This window comes from Diadema setosum, chromosome 7 (genome assembly GCF_964275005.1).
Source record: "Diadema setosum chromosome 7, eeDiaSeto1, whole genome shotgun sequence".
Lineage (NCBI taxonomy): Eukaryota > Metazoa > Echinodermata > Echinoidea > Diadematoida > Diadematidae > Diadema > Diadema setosum.
The window spans coordinates 9,413,298-9,432,190 of NC_092691.1; the positions used below are offsets into that span (position 1 = coordinate 9,413,298).

The 18,893-nt window shown below is 38.7% G+C and overlaps 1 protein-coding gene across 1 annotated transcript in view; it reads left to right on the top strand.

Annotated features, from left to right (window-relative positions):
* The window catches only part of LOC140230363 (uncharacterized), a 42,331-nt gene that overhangs the window by 22,737 nt on the left and 701 nt on the right, over positions 1–18,893 (top strand). Inside the window, exons 20-32 of the mRNA XM_072310511.1 lie at positions 5,332–5,383; positions 6,542–6,797; positions 7,420–7,572; positions 7,750–7,977; positions 9,035–9,166; positions 10,237–10,452; positions 11,222–11,353; positions 12,423–12,487; positions 13,561–13,654; positions 14,760–14,788; positions 15,274–15,410; positions 15,934–16,090; positions 17,079–17,433. Coding sequence (XP_072166612.1) covers positions 5,332–5,383; positions 6,542–6,797; positions 7,420–7,572; positions 7,750–7,977; positions 9,035–9,166; positions 10,237–10,452; positions 11,222–11,353; positions 12,423–12,487; positions 13,561–13,654; positions 14,760–14,788; positions 15,274–15,410; positions 15,934–16,090; positions 17,079–17,433 — 2,006 coding nt within the window. The remainder of the gene's footprint in view (positions 1–5,331; positions 5,384–6,541; positions 6,798–7,419; positions 7,573–7,749; positions 7,978–9,034; positions 9,167–10,236; positions 10,453–11,221; positions 11,354–12,422; positions 12,488–13,560; positions 13,655–14,759; positions 14,789–15,273; positions 15,411–15,933; positions 16,091–17,078; positions 17,434–18,893) is intronic.

Genomic DNA, 18,893 nt, shown 5'->3' on the forward strand with positions numbered 1-18,893 from the left:
TAATAGACAACATATCTCATATATTTGATATCAACTGTGTTTCATTTTGTCAAGAAAGCATTAGTTTTCTTAATAGAAGTCCTAATTTTTTCTGTCTTCCTGTAAATACTTGTGCTACTTAACATCAAAATGTGTTCGATTGCTAAAGTTTGTTTTTCACTGTAACCATGGATGTCAAGTTTTGAGTGACACATGCCTAGATTATAGGAGCTATCCCCACTTCACTGTTGAATATCTAATGAAAGTTTCTATATCTTTGTCAGATTTGAGTAGTTCTCCAAAGTATCATTTGAAAGTATAAAAACCCCAAGCAATGGACACTTCAAATTCCATTGATACACAGCAAAATAGATAATCAGAATAGAAGTGATAGGCTCTTTGAGAAATGAGTGAGTCTGTCAAAATGCCAGGAGAATATCCTATCCTACAATTTATGGAAAAGAAAAGAGGCAATTGCCCAAAGTAAAACGACAAAAGAATGTCATAATGGAAAAAAAAAAAAAAAATGCCCAGTCTTTTTGTTGCATGATGCTTGACATGGTTTTATTGTTGTTTTGCTGTTGTCTTTATGCTAACCACTACTCTATAAATGTGAAAGAAATTGGATCAGAATTTTTTTATTTGTTGTTTGTTTGTTTGTTTTTTGTTTTTTTTGCCATAATCCATTGTTTATATGAGTTCTGAAGAGTTAAATCATATATGGTGCCATCCAATTTTGCCAATTAATTTGTAATAATGCAGCAAAGAGGAGGCACATTATAGCATCTTTATGCAGTATTAAAACAAAAATCACTGCTAGATGTTGCATATCCAAAAAGTAATTTTTACATTAATGATCTTCTCACAAGCACGAGCCTTTCATGCACTTTGCAAATGTTCTTATCATTATATATTTTCATAATTCTGCATTATTTGTGCATGATTAGCTGTGATCTCATAAGTGTAGTATCTATCACCTTGAATTAAAATGTTACTGACTGTTTTACATTGACACATAAGAAAAAAACAACTGATGTTCTCTTGAAAAAAGGCAGTAACAATATGATGCATACATTTTACTTATAACATATCCCCCCCCCACAGGAATGTACTTTGTTAAATCTAATCATATTAATATCAAATCTTGATGTACAGTGCACTCCCGTTACAACGAACACGGTTATAACGAAATTTCGTCACATAACGAAGCAAATCTTCTGGTCCCAAAATTATCACCATTAAAGTCTATGGTACAAAATTCGCTTTTATAACGAACACGGTTATAGCGAAATTTCCGTTATAACGAAGTCTTTTCCCAGCGCCACAGACAAAGAGAAATAAAAGAAATGTGCTTCGTTATAACGAAATGGGAATAGCTTTCGAAAATACGTAGCAGAACAAGCATTTATAGCGTCTCTGCATGGGTGAACGCTTCACACGTACACCACCACCTTGTGTCACGCACAGTTTCTGAGGGGAACTTGCGTCTATTATTGTAATACATATATCCCATCACATTTCACATAGCTTTCCAGTGTATGACAAGTATTCAGCAAACATAATATGATATATATACGTGGTTCCTTGTGTTCGTTATATATTGTATTTGTTCGGTTATAATGAAATTTCGTTATAACGAAAGAAAACTGCCGGTCCCGAGCATTTCATTATAACGGGAGTGCACTGTAACACTGATGCCTGTCTGAAGAGGAAAAGAAAGATTCCAAGTGAAATTTATACTCATGAGGAAGAACTACAGCATGTGCCGTAATGCGTAAGATTTGTATGAACCCTCAAGGCACATGCTTGATACTTGTTTGCTTTGTTGTTGGTGTTGTAACGCTAATAGTTTGTTTTCCTTAACATGGTGTTGTGATATGTTGTGTGGTAATTGTTTCGTTTATATACCGATATATTTTTAAGAATATAAAACCAGACCAGAATCCTCATTCATTCAATGAGATTTTATTGCTTTCCTATTCTTAATAGAAATTGTGTGAGGCAGTATCAGATTTTGAGCTACAGCCTTGTGGATGTTATATTACAAAGGGTAATTAAATGTGTGTTCAGATTAATAGCAAAGAAATGTTGAAGCTAAATAGAAAGTCAAGCAATTCAGACTAGTAATGTGTTCCCATTTCAAGGGTGTATAGTGCACTTTGTGCATGTATGGCCTGCATATTATTCTTCTAGGAAATAATAGTGAGGAAACATTGATACGCTTATTACAGTTTCTGTATCTACTGTGCAGTTTAAACGATACCTTAGTTTTGCTTGTTTGTAAGAATTACTCTCAGTTTCATGTTCTGCACCATTTATGTCATGATCCCAATACTTCATGCAGAGATGTTTGTCAGACATAACTATCATGTTAATTTGAATTACATGTATCAAATGAATATTTTAGATATTTTGGTATATTTAAGCACATAATATACACCGATTTATCTATATGCACCCAAATAACAGGGATCATCACCTTCATTATATAAGTGCACAATTTTCATCCGTATATATGTATATAGACACATCAATGTACATGATATATTTTCCATATCTGCCTAACTATGGAAACAGACCACATACAAGTATACCCGACAAGTAAGTGCCTGTGTACACTCATTCTAGCCATCACTAGTTGCACCAACTTAAATGCTGCATTGCTGTACACTAACGCTGCCAGTTTTTCCCGGTAAAGGGGCACGGTGATAGAATGTCATGTGCCATGTGATTGTGTGTACATATTTTTGGCGGAATTGTGTGTATCCGGCGTTGCTTGTCACACTCTGCAATCTACTTCTGTAGCAAATTGCCAAGCTGAGTTTTTAATGCTTGTAGTGTATGGCACACATTTAGCAAACTTGTCGGGCTCAAATGCAGATTTTCGTTGTACCCTTCTTGTAGAAAATAAAAACCACATTGGTGCAGTAGCACTGCATTATGACAGTGAGGTTAGCTTTCACTGACATCCAGGTAACAGGTGGTTAAGGGCAGCAATTCAGGAAAAGTGGAATTTTCCTGCATACTGTGTAGCAGCGCTTTAACTTGCCCACCTTGCTACCCCACGGGATATGATATAGCCTTTTGAACCATTTATGACAATCCATCTTGATGATAAATTGCACTTGTCAAAAGGATTTCATGTTTAATGTATGAAAGCTGACTGCTTTTCATATGGTAAAACTTTAGGGACCTTTTTGGACATAACAATAGAGTTCTGATATTGGTTTCCCATGCACTCATACTGTATTACAATGTGTACATAATGCAAGTCTAATAAGCTGTGCATTAATTGAATTAAGGATGTTGTTAAAGATTTTCTTGACTCACTGCACATTGTGTGAATGTAGACACTATAGTTGTGTACATATTTGCCCCAATTATGACGTTTCCTGAATATTGAAAGTGGCAACTTCATTTGTGCTAAAATGTACATCTGCAAAGCATATGAGGATAATAAAGTGAATTATGATTAACATCCTATACCTCTGAATTCCCTGTCCTGAATGTCATTAAAAGCAGATAAAGGATCTAACCGGAAGATTCTGCACTCTCACCAAGCTAGTTAGTGTGTGGCAGATCTTTCTTAGCCTGAGGTCATGGGCTTAGAATTTTGCAATTGTCATCAGTGGTATTGGTGTATATTTTTTGGAAAAGAAAATCAAAGAATGTAGAGGCATTGCATCATAAATTTCTTTAGCAAGTTTATGCTCTCCTTCTTGTTGAATCCCTACAAATAGACCTACTAGGTGCAATTATCACTGTTTCTACTTTACTGCTATGCTCTATTTGCTCCGTCATTTTCCTTTATTCTTCTGTTCTGGGAGTTTTCACTTTTGTGGCAGATCTTTAATGAATCTTTCTGAAAAGTGACTTTCTTATCCATGAAGTATGCTAGAGGGGTGCTTGGAATTTTGATATATTTCGGTGCCTGTTGCAAAGGGTTTCTCTCAGTAGCTACCCATGCTGTAGCGAAATAGACTCATTTTCCATGCTTATGTGGTGAGGAAAATCAATTTTGATAGCCAAATATGGACTGTAGTTTCCTTCTCATCCCTGTTTGTCTCTTTCTCCCCCGCCCCCTCTCTCTCATCTATCGATCTGTCTATCTATCTATCTGTCTGTCTGTCTGTCTGTCTGTCTGTCTATCTATCTATCCAGTTATGTATGTACCTATTTATGTCTATCTATATCTTTCTATCCATTTATCTATCCCTATCTATCCATCCATCCCATTTATCCATATATCTGTCTCTATCTTTCCTTCCTTGTTTCTTTCTTTCTTTCTGTCCACATGTCTCTTTCTCTCATCATTTCTCATGTTTTACCACATTTTTACAACATACCTTCCTCATATAGACCATTATGCTTCAGACAAGCAGATGGTCAGAGTTTCCATGTCTTTCTAAATCATAGTGGAAAGCTTCATCTTCAAATTAAAGCAAGAACAGAAAAAAAAAATCTTACTTTAATGAGCACACATGTTCCATAATTTTACATCTACTTCTTTCTTTTGCAAGATATCTTCTCTTTGGTGTCAGGTTTGCCTTGTTTTCTTTTAAGTTTTGCAATTGTAGAAAAAAAAATAATCTGTACGGTGTAGCATAATGCATCAGAAGTCATCCCTAACTGGGACGCAGTTAGACGTTCTTGTGCAGTGTAAATTCCCTTGGAGTCGACAGAGTGTAATATTTGTAGTGTATACATCTTGATCTTCAGAGGAAAATAAGCTGTACTTTGCATTTGAAATTACAATGCCCACCACAAAGGAACTACAAACAAACTGTGAGTTGTAGTTGTTGCTCATAGAGTAAGACATAGTGTTAACCTGTAAAATATTATATTTGGGATAACTGGCATGTAAATGCGTAGTAATTACATAACAAAATGTCATACAGGACTATAATACCATAGATTGATTCATGGATATGAGTGTGCATGAGAAACTTAACAGATGAGTCACATGATCCATTATGTATGCAGCTACATTTTTATCCATGTGCAATACATCTCGGGTATCCATCTGATGTATTTAAACCTCTGTTACCACTCTTATCATTGATGCATAAAAAGAAGTGGGTTATACTTATATATACTGAGTGTTTCAAAAGATTAATGCTAAACGCAAACAACTCTAAAACTCTCACAATGATACACGTGTATGTGCCAAATATCCTCTCAGATATTTTTATGTCATCTTGGTCCTATTACATGCTTGGTTATCACCTTATTATTGCATATCAGCAAATGAACATACCGGTAGTCAATCACTCAGAATCTGTAGTTTCTGTGCAATGATTTTGTCGGATTGAGGGGATATTGTCAACAAATTTCATTGTTTTCTTCTCACAGGCCAAGTGGAGAGTGAGCTCAGTGAGTTACAAGGAAATCTCACCAAAGAGAGGTAAGCTACACTAAGCTTGTACATGAGCCAGATCCAGAAGATTGTGTCTTGAGAAGGACTTGTTTACTTTCATGGGACAAAGTATATAATTTCCAGTAATTACCCTCTTCTGCTGAGGTAAAATCTCACAGATTCTGTTGCTATGAACTAGTGATAGATTGAGTAAATCAAAATCCTTACTGTCATTTATACAAATGTAACAAATGACTTCTTTTGAGCACATTAGCAGAATCATATGTCAGTCCCAAGTAACCTTGTTGAGTTTGGCTTTGATTGATACATATATATATATATATATATATATATATATATATATATATAGTTTTATATGCAAATTTATCATTACATGTTCAATGGCAGTTTACGCAATGGAGACACAAAAATTGTCTCCTTAATGACCAGTTGTCTCCCTAATGAAGACACTTCCCCCCAATATGTCTCCCTAAGGTGCCAACTAGGGATATATATATATATATATATATATATATATATATATATATGAAGAGTTTGTTTGCAAAAACCGATAAGTCCATATTTGTCAAATGGAGATATTTGCGATTGAAGGTCAAGAAAAATAAAGAGAATAATATGAAATTTTTTGCTTCTTTTGACCATAACTTCAAAAATGTACCTTTATTTGTAGTGACCAATATATCATTTAAAAGGGATTATTTTGTATTTTATTACAGATACCGTACTTCAAAATCTTCAAATTATGGACTTATCGGTTTTTGCAAACAAACTCGTCATATATATATATATATATATATATATATATATATATATATATATATCATATATATATATATGTCATGCATTCCAGCCAAAATAATCACAGATTTTGGATGCCACATGAAAATTAAGCTGATGCTACTGATGCAGTTGTTTGAAGTTAGTTGAGTAAGTCTGAGATATGGTATGTCATGATTATATCTGGTTGACAAATTGCTCTTCATCAACGGAAATGAATGAATGAAGGCCTCCCGATTGCTGGACAGGCATCATATCCACTAGACTACCATGGTTCCATCTGATAGCCAGTGATGGTTCTAATCCCTTGTAGCAGCGGGTACTCCATATTTATTCAAATCAATTATTCTTGTGTCGACAACTCGGTGCACTAATCATTAATGTAAATATGGTAATATCCTCATACAGGGAAAAGAATCGCTACATCGCTGATCTAGAGATCGAGACCCTGCTGAGAGCCCAGCTGGAGGACCACAAGCAGGCCATCAAGCAGCTCCAGACCGAGGTGGCCACTAAGAACGTCGCCCTGGAGACGGCCAACTTCACCCTGGACAACAAGATGGCGGAGAAGGCGCGGGAGGCGGAGCAGCTGATGCGGGAGAGGGATGAGCACAGCGAAGCACGGCGGAGACTGGAGCAGGAGAAGATGGTGCTAGAGATCAAGGTGAGGTCAGATGGTATAAAGTGATGCTTCATAAGCCCACTACACACTGTATGATCCAACTGGTCACATGACTGTGAAGACAAGCTGGGTGATGCGACCAGTTGTGCGACTGGACACCGCATACTATGCGATAAGACTACACAGCTAGGCTTACGACTGTACTGGCATTAGTTCTTCAACTGTTGCGTTATTGGCTGAAAGTGTATGGCTGTTCTTGAAAATTCAACATGTCTAATCTTCATGACTGGCATTGCGACCCAGTCACATGACTGGAAACTGGCAAGGCTAGTGACATCACACTTCTGGTTGCTAGGTTGTATGGCCGGTGAATCATGGCAAAGTCATGTAGTGTGCATATGGACTTTAGAGTTTGTATGACATTCACTTCACATTTGAAATGTACAGTTACAGTTGTTTCCATTTTGTGTTAATTCATTTGGCTTACTGTGTCCAGTTGATAACATTTATCGAAGTAATTGACACATTCAAAACACCCCAACAGATGTTAATCAGCTGCCTAGGAATGGGAAAAAAAAGACCAAAACAAACATAACCGTTAATTGAACATGAGGCATCGCTCCAAGAATCAATACAGGTATCATGATTGTCTCTTCCATGGCAGATTGAAGAGCAGCGAATGTTGCTGGAGCAGCTGAGAGATGAGAAGCCGCGTCTGATGCAGGAGAAGCATGGAGAAATCACCATTCTCCAGGATGAGCTCAGCTCCACCAGGAAGAATGTCAAGAAGCTCGAAAATGATGTCAGGAATCTTGAGGTACGTCTGTGTTAGTTTGTCACCAAAAGCAATGCTGATTGACAAGAAACAGAGTCAATGGAAAACATGTAAAATGTTGAGATAGGTGAATTCCTCACACACACACACACACACACAAATTACACTGATGTGCAAACACTTCCACAAAATCACTAGAAATTTTTTTTTCAATCCCAGGAGCAACTCCACGACAAGGAGCTGGAGCTGCGCAAGTTCCAGCTGCGGCAGTCGTCGGAGATCGACGGGATGCAGGAGGAGGCCACGAGGCAGGTGAAGGAGATGCAGCTCCAGATTTTGAAGAAGGAGAACGAAGCCTCGGAGCTACGGCAGGAGCTGACCCGGAAGGATGACGAGATGAGGCAGCTGGTCCAGGGCAAGACCAAGCAGGAGCTGGAGCTGGACCAGGTTTGTGGACCAAGAACTGGGCCAGAGATTGAATGATTGAGAGATTGAGGGAGAGATAGATGACTACGGAGAAGAAAGAAACTAAGATAGTTAGACAGGTAGATAAAAGGGAAAATAGACTGATAGATTGATAGAAAGACAAGATAAACAAACAGGCATATCTTTCTCTCTGTCTGTCTGTCTGTCTATCTTACTCAATATAGATCAAAGAGATTTTTCTCCTCCCCACCACTAGAGGGCGGACTCTACAATGGAGTCAGTGATTTCGTGGGGGCCGCCATTGTTCCACTTAACAATGGCGGACTTTGCGTACTATGTATACATTTCTACAGCGCGTATTGCACGAACTTCTGAAGTTTTACGCGAGTACGCACTTGATTTTGGCTGCTCCTCGGTTGCTCGTTTGTTAGCGTGTTAGCACGAGGGGTGAGCCTACCGTTGTACCGCCTCGTTGCCATCCAATGCTCCCCTTGCGCTCACAAAACAATAGTACAGGGCGTATGAAGACTCCGCACTCTAGCAGTCACTGGGGAAAATCTCTTTGATATAGATATAGAAGGATGGATGGATGGATGGATAGATAGATTAAAGAGATTAAAGATTAAAGAGAGAGATATATATTGGAGGAGAATAGCAGGAAGAACTTGTATTAATATGTGAGTTTGTATGCTGCCAAGATATTCATAAATAAAGTCATCACCAATTGAAAAGAATTCTCTCAAATATGACATTGAATGAAAATCATAATTTTTGTTTCTTATATAGTGCCTTTTTGGCATATCAATCATCATGTTCTTTTGCTCTTTCAGGTTTCATCATTTTCATTTCATTGAGATCCATGCAGACTCACACTTGACCTACCTTATAATGATTACAAAACTTACTGAGGTTGGTCCTGTATTTTAAAAAAGAACATTATGAAGAAAAGAATACTTGTCATAAGATGATTCCAGTCAATATGAATGTCTATCATACCAGTCAAATATGTACAGGAAAAGACGGCCAAATGTATATTTTGGAGGATTGAGTAATGCTTTCCTTTTTTCGCTCATCTAAGATCCGAGGGGAAGCTGGGAGAACAGTGGAACATTTGACCAGCATCGTGGAGAAACAGGAAGGAGAGATCGGCAGACTGAAGGAAGATGTGGAGAGAAAGACTGAAGAACTGAGACAACTCAGAAACACACAGGTAGGTACATTTTTTTTTTCTTTCTTGACGGTTTATTTGGGAATGTAAATTTGGTGGTTCCAATTTCAGTGAGGGTATCAAATTTCTATTCCAAAATGTCCTCTAATTGCTGCTCTCCACATAGTAGCTCAAAGAGAAATTTATACTCTGAAATGTTAGGTATGTGGTAAGCATTATTCAAAAGTAATTAAAGTTCTTTTTCTGTTGTCTCTTTGTCTGTCTGTTGGTCTGTTCCCTCACAGTTTCCTGCAATCATACTATTTTGAGTGCATCTTGAAGTCATTTGTTATTTTGCATGCTTACATGTGACATGACTGGGACAAAGAACAATTACATCTGGCCAAATATCGATTAACCTCTATGTGATAACTTGTGTCGGTCCAATATTTCACCATTCATGCCCTATGTCAATCACATGTGATGCCAATACAAAACAAAATGTGGGGATGAATGGATAGCATTCTTGCCTTACCAATGATCTGTTTTGGCGCTCATAAGTAGAAGCTTTACCACGGAGATTACTCACGGATTGAAGGGGAAAGCAACTCAACAATCCCTTGCCAAGTAGTTTTCACGGTTCCCAGGAGCTCATCTGTAGAGCTCAGAGGGGGGAGGTACCAGAGTGGAGAAGTAAACTGCATTTGTATATTCACTTTGACATGTTTTTTCTACTGAGTGGAAAGATATTCCTCGTGGATATCGTATGGATATAGAAACAGAAAAGCCATCGTAGATTATGATGGCAATTTCACATTTTCCAACTTCCTGTTGTGTCCCTAAAGGTTGGAATTTGTTTGATAAAGAAAACAGAAAAATATTGATTCCACTTTATGATCATAATGTTAAAATCAGTCAGTCAAAATGAAAGCAGAATGGCAATTACACCAGTAACTAGGGGTATCTTTAATGTCCAGTATCCTCCCTCTGCTTTTCAACAACCTCACCAGCCACAAAAAAAAAGCAGCATCAACAAAGAGAAGAAATGCTTGAATAATCACAGCAGGTCCAGGGGGAGAATCCATTACCAATAGTTTGGATCTCATTCATTGGAGATGTGTTTCTCTCTTCAGGAGACGGACGTTGAATCCCTGAAGCAGATGTTGTCGGACACGAACAGGGAGTACTCGCGGCTGAAGGAGGACAAGGACATGTCTGTTGGGGAACTGGAGGACGCCCTCAACAGGCAGGAGCAGGAAATGAGACGAGAGATCGACAGAAAGGACAAATTGATCCGCTCCATGACGGCAGAGCTGGAAGAAGAGAAAGTCAAGAATCCCAAACTCAAGGTTCGTTTTCCCCAATTTCAGTTACACATGATAGTGTTCATCCAACAGAAACAGTGTCAGTAAATGACAAAATGTGCAAAGTCAAAGGCTCAAGCTGAAGAGTCTCATACACCCATTTGTGTTTGTGCTTGTTGAATTTTTTTTTTTCCTGCCTGTGCTTTGCCCGATGTTGATGGACATATGAAGCTAGAGACCTTACCCATTGGCAGAAGGTATAGTTTGTGACCTAAGTGTTTAAAACTTTAAGACCATAATTTAGCTTGCTAGTAAATCATCTTTGCTGGTGTGAAGCAGAAATGGCTGGCAGAAAAGGAAACTTGACAGCTTCAGCGCAGTGTTAGATTCTTTCTGTTCATATCATATAGCATGCAATGAAACCAACAAGACTGACTAGAATACGTGTAAGGCAGTGAAATTTATTGAACAGAATTCAGTGAAATATGAGATTTCGTGAAGCCAGAGGTGTTGATGCAAACCTCGGGTCGAAATGAAGGAGATAATAGTGAATACAATTTGATGAAGTGTAGGGGAAATCAGGATGAGTGGAAGACAACTGCTAAATGTTGATGACAATAATATTTGTCCTAATGTAGACATTTTCTACCACTTTTGGCGCTCAAATACTCTTTTTCTCTCCCCATTTAGACCATAGTTATGTAAATGGCACAAGGTGTGCAAATGTATCAATTCCTCAAAGCAATACGTGCCAACCGATTTCTAATCACTACTCTGACCTCTGATCTCTTACCTTTGACCGTTGACATCTCAGCAAGCCATGGATGAGGTGGAGCAGGAGCTGATGAGTGTGCGAGGGGAGCTGGCCCGGGTCAACGGGACCATCAAGATAAAGGAGGCCCAGATCAGGGACCAGGACTCGCTGCTCAGGGATTCCAACGCCAAGGTACGTTGACTAGGTCTTCAATCTTTCAGCTGGAACATTACAAGTTTCAGATAGTGTAAAACCAGAAATTTGTGTGTTTGCAAAACTTTCATGTATTTTGCAAGGAGCCAAGATTTGTAAAAGAACACTGTAAATTACATGCAAAAGTGTTTGCCTACACAGTGCATTGAATGCCAGTGGCAATCCTCAAAAGTTTCATGCTTAGAAAAAGGCATTGGCTCCAATTTGTGAAAGTTTATGCTGTGAATGTTTCTGGTTTTACAACAGTAAGGAAAGCATCAGCCTAAAATGAATCGTGTGATACATGATCTTATTTCCCTGAAGTGGCCTCTGAAATATAATGCTTTGTATTCTGAGAGGGCTCAGCCATTGCTGTAGACCTAGCATTGCCAGGTACTGGGGAAGCTAATTATAACAGGGACCTACAGTAAAAACCATGACAATTACCATGTTATATCCATTTTCTCGTTATGTCCGTTTTCTCACTATATCAGGGTACAAAAAGCAAAGAAATATAAAGAGTTGGGACCAGCAGAATCACCTTGCTATAAGAGGGTTTTGTAATTTCTGACCACTTTATAGCAAGGTTCCACTGTAGCCATGCATGTACCGGCATTATGTTGTTTCCTACCGAAGTGGTGAAGCATTGACTAAATATAGCGGAAGTTGCAGCAAAACCATGTCAGTTGTCTAACAATGATATGACCATTTCATTGACAATAGATTTGATGCAGCAGACTGTAAGTGGAAATTCAAGAATGATTTCTGTGTTTTCTGTGTTTGTGATGTCTTTCAGAACTGTCTTTACATTGCTATGTATGTGATTAGTCATGAAATTCATGTTCCATTTTCTTTCCAAAGTAAGTATTTTAGCATGGCCTTGCTCATTGTTTCAAAATATAAATTGATGATTTACTGTGATAAGAAATATTTTATTTTCTCCAAAGCTTGCAGGAATGTTGCTATGTCAAAATATTTTCTTTGTATGATGACTATCAGCACTTTTTATGTGCATATCTAAATTGTGAATGTGGATTGTTCTGACTGCAAACTTTGATCAACTTTCCAGTATGACGAATTGATGAAAGAGAAGCTTGACCTCAAGCGGGAACTGGAATCCAAATTTGACAACAAGTAAGTAAACAGCATGTCACTTGTCTTGTATTACAACATTCAGGTAAGTGCCTCGTGGAAGCTAGAGGGGGAAAAAAAGGAGAAAAAAAAAGTTACAGCAACAAACCACAGACAATCAAATCTTACTCTGTCATTAATAATTATATCCACAGCAAATTTTGATTTATGTCACTATGATTTCTTCCAGGAGATCACACTGCAGTCATCTTCTCCACACTTTTCTCAGTACAGCTTTATCTTTGAAATTCTTGCGCACGGCTTTTTTTTTTTGCCAATTTTTAAATAACAGCGATTATTTCTTCATTGTTCCTTGTAGGTATCTTTTTTATTTTCCTAGTAATTTGTGGAAAAGAGTTGATTTCACATTTAGTTGTCATACAACCCTTCTGAATCTGTCTTTAGATTTCAAGGGTTTGGATGGATGAGCCTTCTTTCTAGATCTCATGTTAAGTGTTTGAATCATGCCTCCTACCCTTAACAGTACAACTCTTATACTGTGTCAGCAAGGAAAAAGTACTTTTGTTTACATTTACTTGCCATTATTTGTTTGTCAGGTGCGCAATTGGCTATAAGTACATGTATATCATCTCTCTTTTTGGAATCTGTTATGGGTATATATTAAAGGCAAGTAAGTTGATTCAAATATTTGACAATTCACAACCAGATTACAATCGTTTTGATATTTAAGTGCATATATTTGAAATTCATCAAAATGTAGATACTTGGCTATATAGCTGTTTAAACAGCAGTTGTTTCAGGGGATAGCTAGCCAGGTTTTGTGTGAATACTGTATACGCTGTTATTTTCATGAATGAGGAGGTCATAGACATTTTCGTGAGAGATGTTGTTTTCGTAACGTAAATGCGCTATTACCCTATCACATGGAGACATTTTTGCGTGTTGTTAAATTCGCGATCCAACTGAGATTCGCGAAATTCGTGAAAATTAAACCCTCACGAAAATAACAGCCTATACAGTAGCAGGTAGTGGCCATCTAGAAACAGGGTCATTCTGAATATATGACAGTGACTTGTTGACTGTTGCCATGTGACACGATGATGTTGTTTCTGCAGAGATGAGGAGCTGCGTGATATGAAAAAGAAGCTGGACTACCACAAGAATGAGCTGACTCTCATGCAGGATATGGCAAAGGCTATGGAAGGAAAGGTATGTGGGTTTCGACTTTTAAACATTCCATGTTTTTCACTTCAGTTTCGTGATCTTGATTTACCCTCCTCTCACTCTTATCCCTTGTGTCATGTCTCTTTATTCAATTATTTTGTTCAAAATGTGAAGCTTAACATTTCATTTTGACAACGCCGTGTGTGTAACTCCATGCCCGCAATAAGATGATTATAGACATATTCAATGGTTCATCTTGCTGTTCAAGACACCTCCCCTTTTTTTTTGCAAGAGTATTGACATCACTTGAACATTGATAATCATGTTAACAAACTGCATGATACATTTTGTGTGTGTGTGTGTGTGTGTGTGTGTGTGTGTGTGTGTATGTGTGTGTAAAAGAAACAATTCTAGACAATCTAGTGTTTGCCTGCTCTCCTTCACCCGACTGTTTTTCTCAAAACACCAGCAATACTTTGCCATACTTGGTATATTGCATTTGAAGAAGTCACCAAAATAAAGAGCAATATGTAGAGCTCGTATCAGGTTTAAGATTTTGACCCTTGCATTCAAATGTTTTCATGGAAATGCCCCTGCATATCTCAGTGAACTCATCAAGCCATATCATCCTGGTCGTAATCTGCGCTCAAAATCAAAAAATCTCCTCTCTGAAATAAGTGTCAAATCTAAGACATATGGTGATAGGTCTTTTGGAAAAATGGCACCCTCATTATGGAATAATCTCCCTCTCAGTGTTAGATGCATTACAGATTATGATAAATTCAAATCTGTGTTAAAAACTCACCTTTTTGACAATTGTTGATTACATGTTTGAATTAGAGAAATATGTGATAGATTTTGTTTCATTATTTTGTACACGCATAGAGACTATTTGTATGGTATTATGCGTTTCTAAGAACTGACTATTATTATTATTATTATTATGTAGTATATGTGAACTTCAAATCTGTCACGACAAACAGTGCTGCCAAGTGTCACCTTGGATAACTTTGATAACAATGTCAGATGTGGAAGAAATTCCATGCACCTGTCCATAAATATTTAAAAGCTGTGTATGAAGTTAACTTTTCGTACCATTCTGCATATTGTAACATTGTTTGGTTTTGGTTTCATTCTTGCTCCTTTCCAGGCAGAAGACAGCAACCTGAAAGTGAAAAGGTAGGCACTTTTGAACTTACTCAGCAAGTGGTGCATTCTACTTATTTTCCTCTAAAATATTGTTTGATGGTGTGATGCCACAATCATTACATTGATATCATTACAGAGAAAATTATGTCACTTGTCAATTTGTTGTGTTTAATGCTCTCCATTATCCTCTTGGCATAGCTCTTTACTTATCCAGCTTTTTTTTTTTTTGCATAGTCACATTTTTGTCCCTGATGTAATGTTCTTTAGGCATTCACATAGCCTCACTTGTTCCCCAGAAGTTGCCCCCCCCCCTCCTCCCTGGACACAGGACACAGCATTTTAATTCACTGCCACTTCATTGCTAATTCTTTCAGAAGCAAGTTTTATGAAATATATATTTTATATGTTACTGTTATAACAATACGTCCCCAATACTCTTCTCCCCCCCCCCTTTACCTCTCTGCCACCTCGCCTACCTCCCTCCCTCTTTCACCCACACTGATGTCTTCCACCAGAATGGAAGATAAGGTTAAAGGTCAACAGGAAGAGATAGGCAACCTGAACCGGCTGGTGAACAACCTCCAGAACAGGAACAAGAGATTAGAGGAGAGCAAGGAAAACATCATCAAGGACATGGACACTCTGAGAGAAGGTCAGTAGGAAGACGCAGCGGTCAGTTTTTGATAGGAAGCTAGTGGATATTCAAGGCTCTTGGATGTTATGGAGTGCTGTAGCAGACTCATACCCCTTTCATAAACACAATTATGTTGATAATATGTGCTTTATTAGGTCGCTGAGAGGGATCTGAGTAATCCACGCAATTTCGACAATGCCTTCATCCACAATATCAGGACCAGACTCTGAATTTCTGAACATAATTCTAGATAATGTAAGGATATAGTATTGCCAAGGTGCGGTCATAAGGTCACCTTTTTCCCTGCATGCAGGCACTGTGTCAGTATGGATGATTAAAAATATGATGATAGTATTAGTGGTACATGTAAGAGTAATAACGGTAATAATAACAACAATACTTATGATGTAATGGTCATTATTATTAGTAGTGGAAGTTGCAGTAGTATTATTGTTGTCATTAATATCATATTATCGTTGTTACTGTTATAATTAGTGTTGTTTTCATTATCTTGACCATTACAAATTGATGCCCTCTGCAGAGAAATCCAAGTGTAGTAAGTGTGGTCGCCTGGAGAGCCAGTACCAGGAGGTGCTCACTGAGAAGGAGAACCTTGAGGAGGATAATGAGGAGTTGCAGAAGGAGGTGGCTCGTCTGGAGGCCCTCCTCAATGTCAAGGAGAAGGATCTCAGAGAAAGGTATCGTACTTAATTGTCTGGTGCTGTCACTGAAGCTATACTGTATACGCCATATATTTAGCGAGCCATAATTTTTGCGAATTGGGACTTCTCGATGATTTCGTGAGTGGTTAATTTGTGGTCGTGGAGTACAATACTCAATGGGGAAATGTATGAGTGCACGTCACATTCTTGCAGGGATCAGAATCAAATTTTCGCATGTCTTTAGATTTGCAGATGGCACCTGACTAGCGAAATTCGCGAAAATTAAAACCTCATGAAATATTTGACATAATGTTGGCCTTATGCCAAAAGGGCCCTAACAGTGTACAAAGTCTATGGTGTTAAGGCCCTTCTGGCATGAGGCCGACGATATACAGTATTGTCATGGTCATCAGCATGGCAGTCAATGTGCAGTGGCGGATCCAGAGGGGGGCGCAACCGGCGCACGCCCCCCCTTTATTTTTCGTAAAAAACAAAAGAAATAAAGAGAAAAAAGATGAAATGAAAACCGGAAGTGGCACCAGAAATATTAGTCACGCCCCCCCCCCCCCTTTACAGAATTCCTGGATCTGCCCCTGATGTGATTGTCAATGCACTTCTCATCGTAATCATCCTGAACATTATTTCCATTGTCATTTGACATTGTCATCACTGTTAACACCATTATGTTCCTTGATACCATCATTATTTTACTCAAACAATTGTAATAATGTGGACACAAAACTGAGATGAGACTGCAACAGAAATTCTGTGTTACCTTCACAGTACAGGTATGTACAATTATCTGAGCTCAAAAAAGAAAATGGAAGCAAACATTGCAAAAACAATAAAATAAGAGATTTAAACACTGAGTTGGTAGATCTATCTTCAAATTTTTAGTACATGGAGTTCTGAAAAGGCATTTAGACAAAATATATATATATTTTTTTTTTTCAGTTATGGAACGTCTCACTTGTATTTGGGAATATAAAAGATATTCTATGCCCCCTTCCCCCAATATATGCAGCCAACAGAAAATATCACCCGTCAAGCGTACCGCCACCTCCGCCCTAGCCGACCGTGCCCAGTCATCCAGCAGGGTATCTAGCCGTGCATCCCCGGCTGGTTCCACCACCCCGTCGCCGAAGCCAGGCTCCGGCCGCTCGGCCACCCCTCAGCAGCTGGCTGCAGCCCTAAAGAGGCTGTCTGTGAAGCCCAGCCCCCAGCCGTCCGGGGGAGACAAGAACCGCCTCTCGCCCGTACCCATGGACCAGCGTAGGACCAGCATTAAGGACCTGGCCCAGGGGGCCGGCTATGATGAGAACAGGAGGACCTCACTGAACAACATGGAGGCTCGGCTGCAGGCCCTACGTTCATCACAAGTGAGTCACCAGTACTTTACAAGAAGGGATTTGTAATGTAGACAGCTTGTATCAAAGAGAACAAAATGTACTATACTGTACTGAACCGAGCCAAAAGTGGACCACTTCCCAATGTGCTCCAAAAGTGTACCAAAAGTTTGCATGAGAAGAATGCATGTATTATGCATGTATCTTGCTACAAAATATGTGACCGTCTCTAAAAAATAACCTCATAAGGTATGCTTTCTCCACATAGAGTGCTCAAATGCTCCAAATCAAATCTGGTACTGTTCAGTACGGCACACTTTGATTCAGTTTGATTTGGCTCACTTTAGAGCACCCAAACGCACCCTTAGATATCTGCTCTTTTAATGCAGCTGACCTGAGTCACATGTAGCAATTCAGAATCTCGAGATTTTTAAAATAGTTTACCTCAGGTACGCTCTTGAGGCAGAGTATGATTCTCGGGTGAGCACTATGCTTGTGAGGTTTTTGTTTTTATCGCCCCCCCCCCCCCCCCAATCGGCATTAGTGAACACTAACACTTATTCTTGATGTGCTTGAACAAAGGCCATTTATGGATAATGTATGGATGATAGGAGACTATCAAGCAAGACCTTTGGGCAAGAAATCAATACATTTTGTCTTTTATCACAAATATATTCTTTCTTCTTTTTTTTTTTTTTGCATTTAGTAAAAGTCCATTTCACTGCTAGTATTTGAAATGGTCACAATGCCTTTCACCTCAATCACGCACGTATCTGTGGAATTCCAAACAGAAGTGCTGCAGGCACAGAATGCAAAGTTGATGTCTTTGTCTGTTTTCTGGCACCCAAATTGCATGTCATCACCAACAACTTATTGGTTAAAAAGCAAAAAGGGCTCCACAGACATTGTTTACTGTATCTCCTGATTGGGAGCAGATGAATGTGTGTTCAAGTTGATGTTTACAGGTTTCCCCTTTTCAGGATAGGGTTGTGAAGTTATCTTGGCACATCTGCTAAACCAGTCCTTGTAAAACCAAACAGCGTGTAATCATGTGGAAGATTTTTTTTTTTTTTTTTTTTATACCCCCGCCAAACGAAGTTTGAAGGGGGTATATAGGAATCAGCGGACGGTCGGGCGGTCGGGCGGTCGGGCGGTCGGTCCGTTGCAAATCTTGCGTCGCGAACTACTTCCTCAGTTTTCAACCGATTCCCATAAAACTTGGCACAGATGTGTGCCTTGGGTTGTAGATGTGCAAGACGTATTTTTTGACAGTACCCAAAAGTATGTTGCCATGGTAACGGCATATTATGGGCAAAAATGGGTACAAATCTTGCGTCGCGAACTCCTCCCACAGTTTTTGATCAATTTTTATGAAATTAGGTACAGATGTTCATCTGAATATGTTAATGTGCAAGACACATATTTCCGCAGTGGCAAAAAGTGCGTTGCCATGGTAACGGCATGTTATTTGTAAAATATAGAGCAAAATGCTT